This window comes from Helicoverpa armigera, chromosome 1, assembly GCF_030705265.1.
Source record: "Helicoverpa armigera isolate CAAS_96S chromosome 1, ASM3070526v1, whole genome shotgun sequence".
Lineage (NCBI taxonomy): Eukaryota > Metazoa > Arthropoda > Insecta > Lepidoptera > Noctuidae > Helicoverpa > Helicoverpa armigera.
Window position 1 is genome coordinate 14,563,225 of NC_087120.1, and position 14,418 is coordinate 14,577,642.

Genomic DNA, 14,418 nt, shown 5'->3' on the forward strand with positions numbered 1-14,418 from the left:
CGTTATGTTTTGGCGCCTTATTTTCAAATTTCGATCTACATTTTTCTTTTTAAAAACCACGGCATTTCAAAAGTTGCCTAAAATAGTAGCAGGTATAATAAAACACACAATACTCTATCGTATAGCAGACTGGGGCCATATAATTGGTGCTTCGAATCCAGGCATATAAACAATGATACCGTTTTAAATGGTTCTTGATTGGTTTCATATGTTAGTGGCACATAGACTCCGTAAGACTGAAGAAGCCTAGTTTTGAGAGATATTTTAATGTGTTTTTTTTAGTATATTGGTAAATTCTGAAGTAATTTGAATGTTTTCCAAGAATATTGGTAGTAATCATTAGATTAACGACCAAATTTTACTACGATTGACTAGCATGCCATTATTTATATCCGACTAATTTAATAAAACCTCTATGTAGCTACCGCTTTATTAGATTAGTGGCGTTCACTACTTCGCACTTAGCATAGCTAGCATTAGCTAGTCTTTGTTTCCTTTATGTAGAAATGTAGTATTGTACAATTTATACTATGTTGGTCCTGGCTGAAAATTTGGCAATTTACCGCTGGAAAAACGGCCGAAGTCGTATCTCAAGCCCATTTATCTAAGTAATCACCAATTATGAAATTTCTGCCTTTAAATGTGTTAAGAGTGCCAATATTTTCACTTTTTTTCTGACCAAAGTATCATTAAACAAATAAATAAGAAATATATATTCCCGAGTACAGAATCGACTCCTTTTTGAAATTGGTTAAAGTTTGCCTGAATTTGTGTGAAAATGCACCTGAATGGCTCCTATTTTTCGGTAAATACATAACGTAAATAAATAAATATAAGTCCATAAAAACGTTATTCACTTAAGTATATAACTGTAGATTTATTACTAGTTAACCGTGATAATAATATAACTTTATCTATGATAGTGATTAACTACAAAAGCATAGTGCAAATAATGGACAGAGTTGCCAATTTTTTTCGTCGATAAGATAACTCAAAAACTATTATGTCTAATTAAAAATATTTTTAATTGGCATCTCCTATCGAATAGAATAAATAGAAATACATATTATATGCAAGAGAAAGGCTAATATTGTTGGAATTACCGCTATTTAAGTATATCATCAAATAAATTTATCGTCTCTCTACGTAGCCCTTTTTTTAGGTGGATAACTTGAAAAAAATATTTCAGGAAGTAGAAAAGTGTCCGTTTTTTCACATAAGTATTTTTTTACTATTATGCTCAAATGGGGAAGAAAGTAATTAATCTGGTAATTCATCAAATTGTGAGTATTTTGTGGCGATGTTTTGCCACAAATGGTGTATATTTATTCCTTTTTTTGATACTACATGGAATTTAGATGTCACAAATTTTGTTTTTGAAGTGAGCACATAGAGACCCGATAATTTCGACACTGTGCGTTGAAGTACCAACATTATCAGCCGAGGCAGTAGTTTATTGCATAAATATTATAATGTAATATATAAATGTATAATATTAATGATATGACATAGAATAACATACAATCGGTCAAGTGTCGACGTGTGCTCGGCATTCCGGTTAACCATTTCACCTCCGTTCGGCCTAGAATGAGATATATGTTCCATTTCTCATCTGCTAACTTTTTCACTTAAATATATGTTTCTCATTTGGAAAATTGCAACTTTTCAATTTTGAATTAACCGATTTGAAAGGCCAAAACGTTACGTGAATAGAAATTATTGGAGCAAGCTGACTGACGAACATTTTGCTGAATAGGGACATTATAGGGACACTTACTTGCGCTTCGCGTGTAGCATTTCCATAAGGAGTGTCTGTGTGGGCGCCTGGCCTGCACAGTGCCGCTGGTATAGGTGCTCTTCTCCTCGGGCCGCTAAGGCATGGATCTCAGGTACTACCATCACTAATTTGCCGAATTTATCCTGAAATATCCGGTTTAAGTGTTTAATATGGGACTTGTGTCTGGTAAAAAATTGCTAATCGAAAAATAAAAGAGATTGGAGAGTGTCTGTGATAAGGATCAATGTTCAAATTCTTCTAATTGACTAACCTGTATCGTAGGATAACAGGACAGCGTATAGTCCAGAAGTGCGGCTTGGACTGTCTGATAACCATCTCGGACGCACTTCACATTAACGATGCCTCTCACCTCTGAAACGTCAAGAAAATCCTTCAAGAAAAAAAAACAACATCGCGTTGGATTGGTGTACATAACTTTTTTAAAAACACAAACGTACAGGTCTAGCATAAAAATAGTTTAACATAAAACAAAAACATCAGAAAAAACCATTCGCATTGAGCGCACCCGTAAGACATTATAAAGATTTCAATAGTAAATTGAAACAAATAACGATATTGATAATCAAATACTAACCAGGATTTAAAAGAAGCAAGAATTTAACACATATGTAGTCCGGGACATCGAATTTGAGCTCTGCTAATTTGTTCTGGAGTTCGTTGAAGTGATCAGCCAGGGATGGAACGCCCAGGAGTCCCAAACAGAGGAGGTCGAACTTCTGTCCGTTGTGGAGAGTAGTCTCATCAGGCAGGCCATTGTGCATCCTCTGGTGTAGGTGATCTAACACGAGCATGTCAGACCACGAGTGTTGCAATAGCTTCATTTGATCATCGACCTGCAACAAATCAACACCGCATTGCTACACATGCAGGGCGAAATGTTCAACTTTACGCAATAGATTGCGATTGGGTGTTGAGAATCAATTTGTCGTCACTAATCACATTTCACTACAATAGAATAAATACATTCATTAAGTACTGTTTTATTACATATAGAAGCAGTTAATAATAACAATTCGCTCAGAAATTAGTGTGGTTTTCGCTGCGCTATGTTTAATTAGATCGGTATTTCATTAACTGCCCCTATAGGTTCTAATTAGAACTCTATTAATAGTAGAGAATGCATTGTGGTAAACTATAATTAGTGACGACAAATATTAGATAGCTGTTACGATGTGTCGGTGGTCTAAACTGTGAGAATATTGTTAACCTGTCTTAAAGCGCTGCCATATTTGAAACAAATGAAACGAATAATAAAAGAGATATAAAAGCCACGTGAGGTTTTTACATCGCGGCGTTCACAGTATCAAACTAATTCAGGTGTCGTGTGTAATCAAAATATTATCTGACAGTCGCAACCGACGACGTCGTTCTGTGACCTACATTTTATTGAGTTGCATTAGAAAACACGGGGCGGAGCTCAAGCGCGTTAAATTTGCCGTTTACGAAATGTTACAACTGAATTTTAGAGCTCAAAGGCATTGCCACATCGCACGCGGCTTGCTCAACATGATGGATCGAGATCGAATCGATGAAATGCAACTAAAACTTTATAATTTATTACTTATTCGTTTTCGCCAAAAAGTTGCTTTGTTTTGTCATATTTTTTTTTAAGTGACTAACATTCTGATATTATGCTTTTTGCTTTCCACTTCTATTTTCACGTTCCTCTTTGCAATCGAAAATGACATTTCCTTCGTGTACGAGCTTAAAAAAAACGACCAATCCTATAAATACGACATAATGCGCCAACCTCGTTCGCGTGTGTACTTAATATTGGATTCTATTTCCATGGCTATAGAACAGAGAATTGCAGAGAATGCCTCTGAGTCATTAGCTGTTTCGGATCTAGTACAGCTAACACTCCCTTCGGGCGGCCATCTTGAACTGAGTTGTTGTGGTAATCGGTAGTGCGCAAAGTAGGTCAAAGTCGCCTTGAATTGCCGCGTGCCCAAAACTTTAGATACCAATGTCGGGAGTCTTATTGGATCTACGGATTATAGTTAGAATTCGTAATGTATACTTGTAACGTGTGTAGTGGATTGTCAACTAGACATTTTACTTTTTATTGAGGTCTAAGCAGTTCCACCAACCTACTTTACTTTCCGGAATGCAGACCACTTTTATGATTTCTTTGCAATTATGAAAGAACTGTTAATGACGATTAAATTGGTTTTACTGAGTCTGAGAGTAATATCCTTTTAGCAAATACGACTAATAAAGAATTACTGATTTCGGTACTGGTATAATGTTCATAAATACGGGAAACTTCATGAAAAACAAAGACGAAATTAAAGCTACTACCAAATCTCTACTATTCTATGTACCTACTGCTGACTTAAAAAAACTCACCAATACCGTGATGCTATCGTACATATCTGCTAACAATCTGTAAACCCAGTTTAGCTATCTGAATTAACCGAAATCTTCTATTGTAACCCAACCGATTGTATGAAAGCTTTAGATATAAAGAGCCGATGCCGTAATTTCAAGTAAAAGGGTAGTCTTTAAAACTATATGAAAAGTATCTATAATTTAATTATAATAAAATGACTAATTAAATTAATTTACGCCGTTGAAGCCGTGTAACTACTATTGTGGTAACCCATATACATAATCTATTCTTAATAACCGACTAGATGCCGATAACCTAAAAATATCTGCGAGTCCGATATCATTATAAAAATACGCAGTAGATCAAGTTCATCGCGCTGTTATGTGACTAATCGCAATTAGTATTACGTAAGAGAAAGCGAAGAAAGGCCACAGAACTTGTTACGTCTCCGTTACCGACGGTTACGCGTCGCGGTAAAAAGTGCTTTCTCGCAGCAAGTCGGCCAGGGGCAGTGTGTCAAGTGCGGCGGCGAAAGTGCAGCGTTGCCGCCCCGCGTACCCGCACCGTTACATCACATCCGTCTGGGGAAAGTTTAGGTCATCAACATCTCCCCGTCTGCTCGTTATACCCCTTCACGCCCTTACAACGCTGCCCGCTATTACATACCTACTTTTTTCAACCTTTCGCCATGAAGCCTAAGAGAGCCTAAATATGTATAATATGGACCTGATTTTATTTAAGGGACGCGGGTCTATTCTGACACATTTACGGGATATTTATATACTAACATAATATTTACTACAAGAGACTACAAGGATTTCCGTCAACAGTTCAACTATGTAGACTAGATATAGTGAAATATATCTTCGTTCACCATCGTCCTAATTCCGAGAATGGGTCGTAAATATGTCGCGTCATTTTAGCACAAACAAAAATTGCTAGTTGTGAAGTGGAGGCTGTCTGTGGGAGTGAGACGACGCGATGAGCGCAGAGTGGCAACGTCGCTCGCCCACATGACCGACTGCGGGTCTTGCGTAAGCGTACGACGACCACGCTGCGGCCGCTACCAGCGGCTGGCTCCCGCTTCCCGCCGATTGACTCTTGCTGATTGATTGAACCCCGCTCGACTAGCGTAATTACACATTGCACGGTCTAAGTTTCCTATTTCATTTTTATTGAAACTATTTTTTGTTTTTGTTCTGGCTATTTTTACTGATGGATGAACTCTATCTAACTCCATTTTTTCAATTATCTTACTAATGATTCCCGAATAACGTTTCGTTTACTCAATCTATGTATTTTTGGTTGAGCAAGTGGCCGTAGTTGATTAAGTTTGAGGAATTGAAGTGCGACGGCAGTGGCAGGCGGCACGCTTGTCGTGGGAACTTGACCCAGTTGGTGTGGCGCGGCGCGGGCGGCGCGGCGTATCGATTGCGAGAGGCACCGCGTCGCCCGCTGCGTCACACGCGCCCCTTACACGCACACAACCACATCGTAACTAGTCACTATCTGTTGGTACGCAAATCACTATAACCATTCGCAATGCTTTACAATAGATCCAAATGAAATATACAATGCAACAGCGCAATGGCATCACAATCGCAAGCAAATTTGGTGTACACCAGGAGATGGGGTTCAGGGATTCGGGACAGGATTTTCATACTTAGCTGGAAATTCACCTTTAGATACTTAAAGAACACGGTGTTTCTCGCCCAATCCACTTGTGAAAATAAGTTTTGGTCCAATACTTTGCACATTAACTCAAAGAGATCGACCTCACACTGATTGTAAGTCTGGCTCTGCAAGAGCCCAAATAGCGAATTCTGCCACTCGCGATCATCAATAGTTTGTACGAATTCGCGTATCATGGGTGAGACTCGCAGGGTTTCAGTGCTTGTGGGTTCGGCGGTGCTGGATGGTGTGGCGGCTGCTGTGGCTGGCGCGTCGAACGCGAAGGCGTCCGGAGATGCGGAGTGCGGCGAATGTGCTTCCCACTTGTCGTGAGCTGGCGGCGGCGGCGGCTGTGGTGGCTGCGGCTGGGCAGCCAGTAAGGCCGGCCCTGGCGACGACTCGGGCGAAGACGTCAGAGACGACACTTGTGGGATCTGTATCTCTTGCTTGACTGGAACTGTGGCGTAAGGAGACCCGAAGCCGAGCACGAGGCCGCTGTCACCGAGTGAGCCGCGCAATGTCTGCACTGCGATTTGTCGCTGTCGCATCATCTGCAGTTTGCGGGCACGATCCCGTTTGTACATGGGGCCGAACTTGTTCCGACCACCGCGCATGCGGTCAGCTCGTACAGCTGAAACAAAAGACGACACACTGTTAATGTATAGCTCTTGTATACGTAATAACAAGTGTTATGTGGGAGTAACATAAATCATTTTATCCATATGTTAAAATGTCACAATTTTGATACCGTAAGTGAGGACTCTGTGACTAAAGCTAGGTGAACAAATGTATCTACGCCATTCGTCCTAACTACGTATAATTAACATTTCGAAAATAATTGTTTTTATGAACACCTGACCATACGATTATGCAGTTAACTTTCCAACAAGTTTTAAAACCACATAGGTATTTCAGGTTTATTGCAATCTTATTAGACTGCACCAGATTGCATAATCTTTGCTTTATTGTGCTCGTTACTGGCAGAATAGCATTTTTGTAGAAAAACCACCCTTGCTAAACCGAGGCAAGCTACCAGATTGCAATAAGTATGTAACGCTTTTGTTACTTCATTTTAATATGTACTAACAGTATTTACTATCGTGTTTTGATATTTGCCCACTTGGTAGTTAACCGCTGTAATTGTTTGGCATTCAATAAATATTTAATAACCTGGGCTTGAAATTTAGGACGGTGGCCTAATAACACACGCTAGTCGACCACTCTTTATGATTCTGGCTGGATTCCAAATTCCAAACTGCGCTCTTCGCTATACCAATTCGTGTTTGTTCAGATTCCTTGTATACCGACTGACATCTTTGTAATCAATGTTTTTTATTACTTTAACCTAAAGATTTTTTAAATTTTTAACGGGGTGAATGTGCCATGTTTAACTCAAGTCTGCAGTTTTGGAATATTAAAATTGAAAACTTTATATAGGTTTTTAGGGTAAAGAAGTAGTTAGGTATCTAGTATTGCTCCTAATACCTAGAAAAAATTACGTATAATTTTTCAAGATTTCTTCATCAACGGAATGCCACGTTTAGGAGAAAGTATTCGATTTGGAAAAGCTTCTGGAAATGGCTAGCCATTAAACTTTTTCTGCAGACAAAGCCTGGGCTGCGACATTGATGACCTACTATTTGCAATGTCGTGATAGGTCTCACTTGCGTTTGACTCTACTTTTCCTTTCAATATTTTCATTGGGTAACAAACTGAAGAATTCTTTGCAATACTAAAAAGTACAAACATATATTTTCGCCCTAATTTACAATAATTAAGAACCTCGAAAATATATTTTCTAGTAAAAATTTGTGACTACCTAATTCAGGAAACGATCAATTTCAGTTTAGTGGGAACTCTTTCCTTTTCTCTTTACGTAGAATAGCATAGAGAGTAGTCAGGTAACAAATTATTGTGGACCTACTCCAAACCTTTACTCCGTTTTTTAATTCGAATTAGGAAATTTACATTTGGACTATTGATCGCAAAGTGCAGTGCATTTTCTTTCTCGTAAGACTTGTCTTGATTGGAGACAGGAATTTTCTAAAGATTTAAAGGTAGGCAAAACCACAGGACAGCACGCATCCATTAGCTTTGCAGGTTCAGAAACAAATGCAAAACAAAATGGCGGCCAAAGATACGAATTCTTTGTTTTAGTGACACCTCAGGGAAAAATAATGAAATAGGTCCAATAACCTATTTCGATTAACTACATATTTAAATTCTTTAGTTTTCTTTTTTTAATATCAAAATATATTATTTTGGAGCATTTGTAATTTTTACTACACCTCGAATTAATAACGATCCGTACCTAGCTTTTTTTTTAATTGAAAATTATAATTACAATGTACAATTTGTAACGATTAGTTTCGTTTTATACTGATACTCGATTTCTTCACTTTTTTCTCATCTTGCCTAATTGGAAATGAATATATATCTATTAGACGAAAAATATTATCCTTATTAGTTTATCCAACTCTTGTTTTTTTTTTCAGTTACATTGGATAGTTTTCAGTTAGATTTATATATCAGTACCTACTTCAAATACTTTGTGGTAAATTTTAAAATAAACTCAATTTATATCAAGCTCTTCCTTGTCTAAGCGGGTTTTCACCCTTTCAAGGAAGTCGCCATTATATTTCTTTAACTTTATCATTAATTCTTTGCCATTTTAAATAGTTCTTGGGTTCCCTTCACAAACTTTAACCCTTTGTAGCATTGCTCACAATAGTGTTACAGTATTTAATAGTAAAACTGCAGATATAAACTTAACATTAAACCTGGAGCGGAAAGGGGCTTTCAGTAAGTCGCCGGTCCGCCCAACTCACGAGTTAAAAATAACAACCAGTTTTTATTGTAGCCAACGCGCCACTGAGCGATAAAGACAGACTTATAGGGCTTCATAAAGGGTTGAAAGAGACGGTGAGCGTAACGGATTTAAGCATTACTGTGTGCAATTCCATCAGTTTCATATTGCAGCCTGGGTCTTTCACGAAAGGATTGTATGCATTTGTTAGCAAAGAATGGAACGCAAATCTATTATTAGTGAATTTTACTTAGCATTTCATGTTCATGATGTCAAAATTACTTGGTAAAGCTCTTATTTCCAAGGCTTACAATTCTTTTATGAATCACGGAAATTAATGATCCTTATTACAAATAAGTGAAAATAAACGCTTAAATTACATCAAAAGTATGGAAGTATGAGTTTTCAGGAATGAGACATTCATTATCTACAATCTACATAATCCCTTAAAGTTTCTGATATCATCAGCTCATTTGGAAAAAAAGCAATCGGATTTTTATTACTTGCAGGTTTCCTCGATTGGTAGAAATTGATTTTATCGTGCTTGCTCGCTCTCTAATTATTATAATGATATTGTATCGACTAATGTCTTGTAAAACGTTCGTACATAGGTAAGGCTTCTAGTGTAACTCCAGAAATCAAATTACGAACTTAGTTTAGAGTGGCCCTCGTTTATAATCCAAATATACGCAAATTGTGTGCGGAAATGTGATAAATAAACGATTACAATTTTTCATATTACTCAGGGGGATTTTTCAGTACACAGGAAAATTACTTGGGAACAGGGCAGGAAGAAGATATTTTCTTCTATAGTCTGACCGTCAAAGAGCCCTAAACGTTTACAGGTACCTTTAGGGATTCCATACCGCGCTTCTATTTAATTTGAAAGTTGACTTTCGTCAAAAAAATAAGTTTAAAGGTCTTCCAAAGCAGGCCAAAACAGTTCAGAATGAATAAAACAACGATGTAAGTTATTTTTACCTTGAACTAAATCAAGCATACAGTGCACCTAACAAAAAAGGAACATGGTAACAACTGAAAACAGGGAAAACTTTGGAAAGTAGTAACAATACTGAAAGTGAAGTTGGAAACAAAAAAAAGTTGGGGAGAGAATGTTAAAATTACAAGTAGAGAGAGTAGGCACAACAAAATCAAACGGAGGGTGTAAATATGACCTCATGGGGTGGCAAGAGCCTTACAAACCAAAGATTTCGTGCGACGTATTTTTGGCTCCATTAAGGGATTCAAAAAAATAAGGCGCAGTTTGTGAGTCATACGGCTTATTGCAAGGACAAGAATTTAGACGTGCAGTCTAGGAATTTAATTAAAGCACCTAACTCTGCTGATATGGATAAAATTAGCAACAATTTATAAATATTTAAGTTTTATTTGAAATAATGAAATACATTCTAAATATTACAGCTAAGGCAACAGCTTACCCTTGCAAACAAACTTTTTTACTTAATTATGCGCGAGAGTCACGCTTCGAAGGTCTTTTATAGTCTGCTCGCTCCGTCTTCCATTTAACGCGTATCGTAATTTGTATGTAAACATCGACAAATATATTATTTTAATGGTCTAACTAAATCCTTGACCTGTTCAATTTCGCTTTCAAGTTAGCCTTTGTGAGTTTAGATTGATTTTGTACGTCATCCCTGCGAATTCGTTATTACAACGTATTCGTGTAAACGAGTTCCGAAAGCGTCATCTAATCGGCTCCGTTACGTATTTACATATCGCTTGATTTTTTAGATATTATGTAGAAACATTTAAATCGTTGTAGTAATTTAAAATATTTTGGAATGAGATCTTCAAATCTTCCCTTCATGTTTATAGCAATTAACCAAATGACCTTAATACATTTTTTGTTCACAGACTTAATCAAAAGGTTTGTATTTCTTTATTCAAGAGTTGACGTTTTCGGAAACTTTCATTCGTCAATGCATCTTGCTTTTGGAATTAAGGGATTTATAGTTTCAGTGAATATATCTTATTTGCCAGCATGTAGGTACTAGGCGTGTTATCTAAGCGCTAATTAAATAATTCATGATCATTATGCTATGACAAGGTCAAAACAAAAAAAAATACGAATAGTTGGAACGAGACCCGAATGCAAGTGGCATGGCTGCACTCTAACTTAAATGCGTTGGTTTAAGCATCTAATGTTAAACTATAATGAGAACATAGCGTATAGCGGCCGATAATGCGGTAAACGAGGTCAGTCGTTTATAACACGACTAAACTAGATCAAGGTCAAGGTCATTTTTACAAATCAAAAACATACGTCGCGGTGACAAACAGCCGGTGTGCAGAAATAGATACATACGTCTGAGTTCACCTCGGATTCTGTAGTTATTTGTAGACCTGCCCCAGTTGTAGATGGGTCAAGGTCGACCTTGGGAAAGAGGTCATGGAAACGCATCATCTCGGTAGTATCATCTGGATGCGGGAATGTTTCAGATCAAAATGAAGATGCATTTAACCCCTTACAAAAGCTAACTACCTGTAATTTCCAAAGCATCGACCTTGGCATACGCGTCAGGGCCGTCAAATGAAGTAATCGTGTCAACGAGATAAAAAAATAGTATGTACCGAAAGGACGGGAAGAGGTGGGGATCGCTCCTTGTACCGACGACTCGGTGAAACTTGGTCAAGGCTGGCAATGCCCCCTCTCTCCCCCGTGTTTCCCCTCCCGTCCGAGTACCGGCGGAACTGGCCGATCGCATCCGAACGCCCGCACGCACCCGATCGCGCGCCCAGATAGCGGCAGCGGCGATCGTTACACAACCTAGATAAATCACCCGCGATGATCCACCGAACTGTGTCAAGATCTCATCAATACGCATAGTACGACCAGTAAGAATCTGATCAGACTTTACTGTATCTCGGATTTACTGCAGCCATAAGACAGAACACCTAATAACATCATTTCTTACTTAACACTCGAGAAATATGCGAAAGAAATGCGGTTGTGCGCATACTTTTGTAACATGATTTTACGCACCGAAACCGGTTTTTGGTCCACGGAGGCTTACTTGAAGCGCCTGCGCACCAAATCCTTCCAAGATGGCGGCGCTGGTAGAACTGTCGTAATAATACGACAGGTAATGCCTAAAAAATAGAAAGGCCCGGTGTACGAGGCCGCTCTGTCGAAACACTCGATTCGGGTCAAGGCAGCGCGCCGAAATAGTCGGCTGGCGCGCGAGTTTTTATTGTGATCTAACATCTGTCGCTGCCCGCGGCCGTCCAACCCCTGCGTTTTAGCGTTCCGCAGCGTGTTCTAGTGTTCTACGCTCGCCGTATGCATACTGTCATTTATAACCATGGCCTATGTTACCCAGACAACTTTAAACTTATCAGTATAATCATTATAAAAGAATGTTTAGTATTAAAAAAATCTAATACATAAACACAAATCAAGTTCAGTATTCGAATCAGAATCTAATTTCAGGTAAAAAAATTGTATTACCAAAACATCCGGAATATTTTAGACTAATTGTCTAAAATGTGTCTTTTTCCAGCAAATTTTCAGTCTGATTGGAATCTTATAAGCAGTCGAACAGTTTCGAGACCTGGCTGGTTATCATGATAGCATTTACAAATGATCAAATTTTGCTGCTATCGCGACATAACACAACCAACAGTCTGGCACTGACAGCAACGTAAAGTTACTATGACGTCATGGGTAAACAGATCAATTCGTTGAACCATGTAAAAAAGGGACGTATGGTTACTATTGGATTCGGAATCCCGTATCGCATAATTTTCGTAATCTTATTCATATGTGAATAAGCAATGTTTGTTCACATACCTCGAAAACCGCTACGTTTAACATGTTATGTCGTATTCCAATCGGAAGTTCCTCAAAGCTTATCTAAGTAGCAGTCATGAAATAAGAAAAGAAAGCGAAGTATACGCGTCCTGGATTGGGAATTTTGCCCAAGTTTTCATTACAAATGTTTTATTTTGATTACATAAAATACCAAATGCAGCAGGCCGTGTAACAACGTTTTACCATGATTCGTTGACCATGGTCCGATGCACCATGCCTTCCGCAGTCGCATCACAATGAGGGAAACTGATTAGTATACATTTATTTTATGACTGTTGTCAATTAAAATAAATCACTAATCAGTGTAAATAAACCTGATGGCATTATGTGTTGGCAAACGGTGTCGAATTTTTGTGTCGCAAATGCGCATACTATGATGCTTTTGTATGAATTTTACGGTCTATACCGACAAAAAGCTGAAACATATTACTTTTAACTGCCACGTCCGCAAATATAGTGTAAGCAAGTGAAGAACAATATATCGCTTAAAATGGGACACCTAATACTTAGAGAATTTAATTCCACATTTTATAATATCAACGGTAATGTGAAACCCTATATAAGTTGATATGTGTGATGCCGAAAGTGAGAGAAATGATCAAAAGTTTTCCAGACAGTTTTTTTTATATTTTTTAATAAACTTGCAAGTACACATTTAATTCGGCATATGTATGCACGGATCAGTAACGTGATACGTGTCCAGGTCACATTTGGGTAGCCCATTGCGACAGGTCGACCGAACGTCTTGTGAAACGCCGCTTGCGCAGCGTACCCCACCGACGACGGTCGATTGTGTCGAAACGTACGATACAGTCGCCGCCTCACGCCCGATCCACAACCCCCACTAGGCTGAACTACACAAATCCGACAGTAACTCTTAATCAGATTTACATTGCTTATGGTTCATATTTTGTATTCCTTTTGCAAACTCTTTTCAGGTGTATAGTAATAGCGAAAAAGACGATCAATTTACAATCGTCGGATATTTCTTTAGGAACGCAGACCCAAAATATCGAATATGCTAAATGCTAGAAATATTTTCAATATACATAGTTCTGAAGCCATTATTTTTTAAGTTACTTCACTGTGAAGCAACACATTGCAACTCGACTTGTATACGTAGAAGGTGCTTACGTAAGCCACAGGTAATTTCGCATAGATACTGATTAGAAACCAACATCTTATATTTTGGGTGAGTAGGCCAGAAGGCTTAGAGTTGTTACTTTATAAACTCAAGTACTTCAATGAAACTTTTTGCTACTGCACAGAAGTTTAAAGTTTCATTGTTCCATACAATATCAATCACCTTATGTTTCAACTACCGTGTGCGTAACTATTCACATTGTTTAATTTTGGGCGGATAGAAATAGTCAAAACGTTCTAAACAAGATCCCAAATACTCCAAACGGAAACAATATCCTGGTGTTGTTTCTTATAACGAGTGTTATGATACATAAAATAGCATTTAGAGCCCAACTGTTAGAGCCGTACCAGTAACATTGCACAAGGCTTACTGCAGGTCGGGCAGGCGGTGCGAGGCTCTCGCAACACCCATTATTCGGGTCAGGCAACTATTTGTGTGAATTGTGTCATCTGACATACCTATTACTCTTGCGATAAATATTCTTTGTTTACTATTTGTAATCTCCAAGATTGTGTTTTTCTTCTTCTTTACTTCTACATAATAAAATTATATCAACATTTTATTTCTGAAACCTTAAAAGTGTGCCTTGAATTGAGCGATAAAATGTTCCGAAAATACACAAATTTTATCGTTGGAAGACCTACTCTTTAATACGTAAATTGTCCTACTTATACGATTCACTCTTCATGCAAAATAAAAATTGATAGGATCCATTCGCAAACGAAGCTGGTGATTCTTTGTGTTGTTTTTAATAAGGAATCGTTTTTAGGGTCTTTTTCTGTTTTGGGAAGCTCTGACATGACTTATTTTAATTTAATACTCTTCTAGAATGTTC

The 14,418-nt window shown here is 38.0% G+C and overlaps 1 protein-coding gene across 1 annotated transcript in view; it reads right to left on the reverse strand.

Moving 5' to 3' along the window:
* LOC110373890 (nuclear hormone receptor FTZ-F1) overlaps window positions 1–14,418 on the reverse strand; it is a 62,278-nt gene that overhangs the window by 7,081 nt on the left and 40,779 nt on the right. The window contains 6 exon segments of the mRNA XM_021331327.3: window positions 1,523–1,582; window positions 1,778–1,871; window positions 1,873–1,920; window positions 2,049–2,149; window positions 2,373–2,631; window positions 5,810–6,432. Coding sequence (XP_021187002.1) covers window positions 1,523–1,582; window positions 1,778–1,871; window positions 1,873–1,920; window positions 2,049–2,149; window positions 2,373–2,631; window positions 5,810–6,432 — 1,185 coding nt within the window.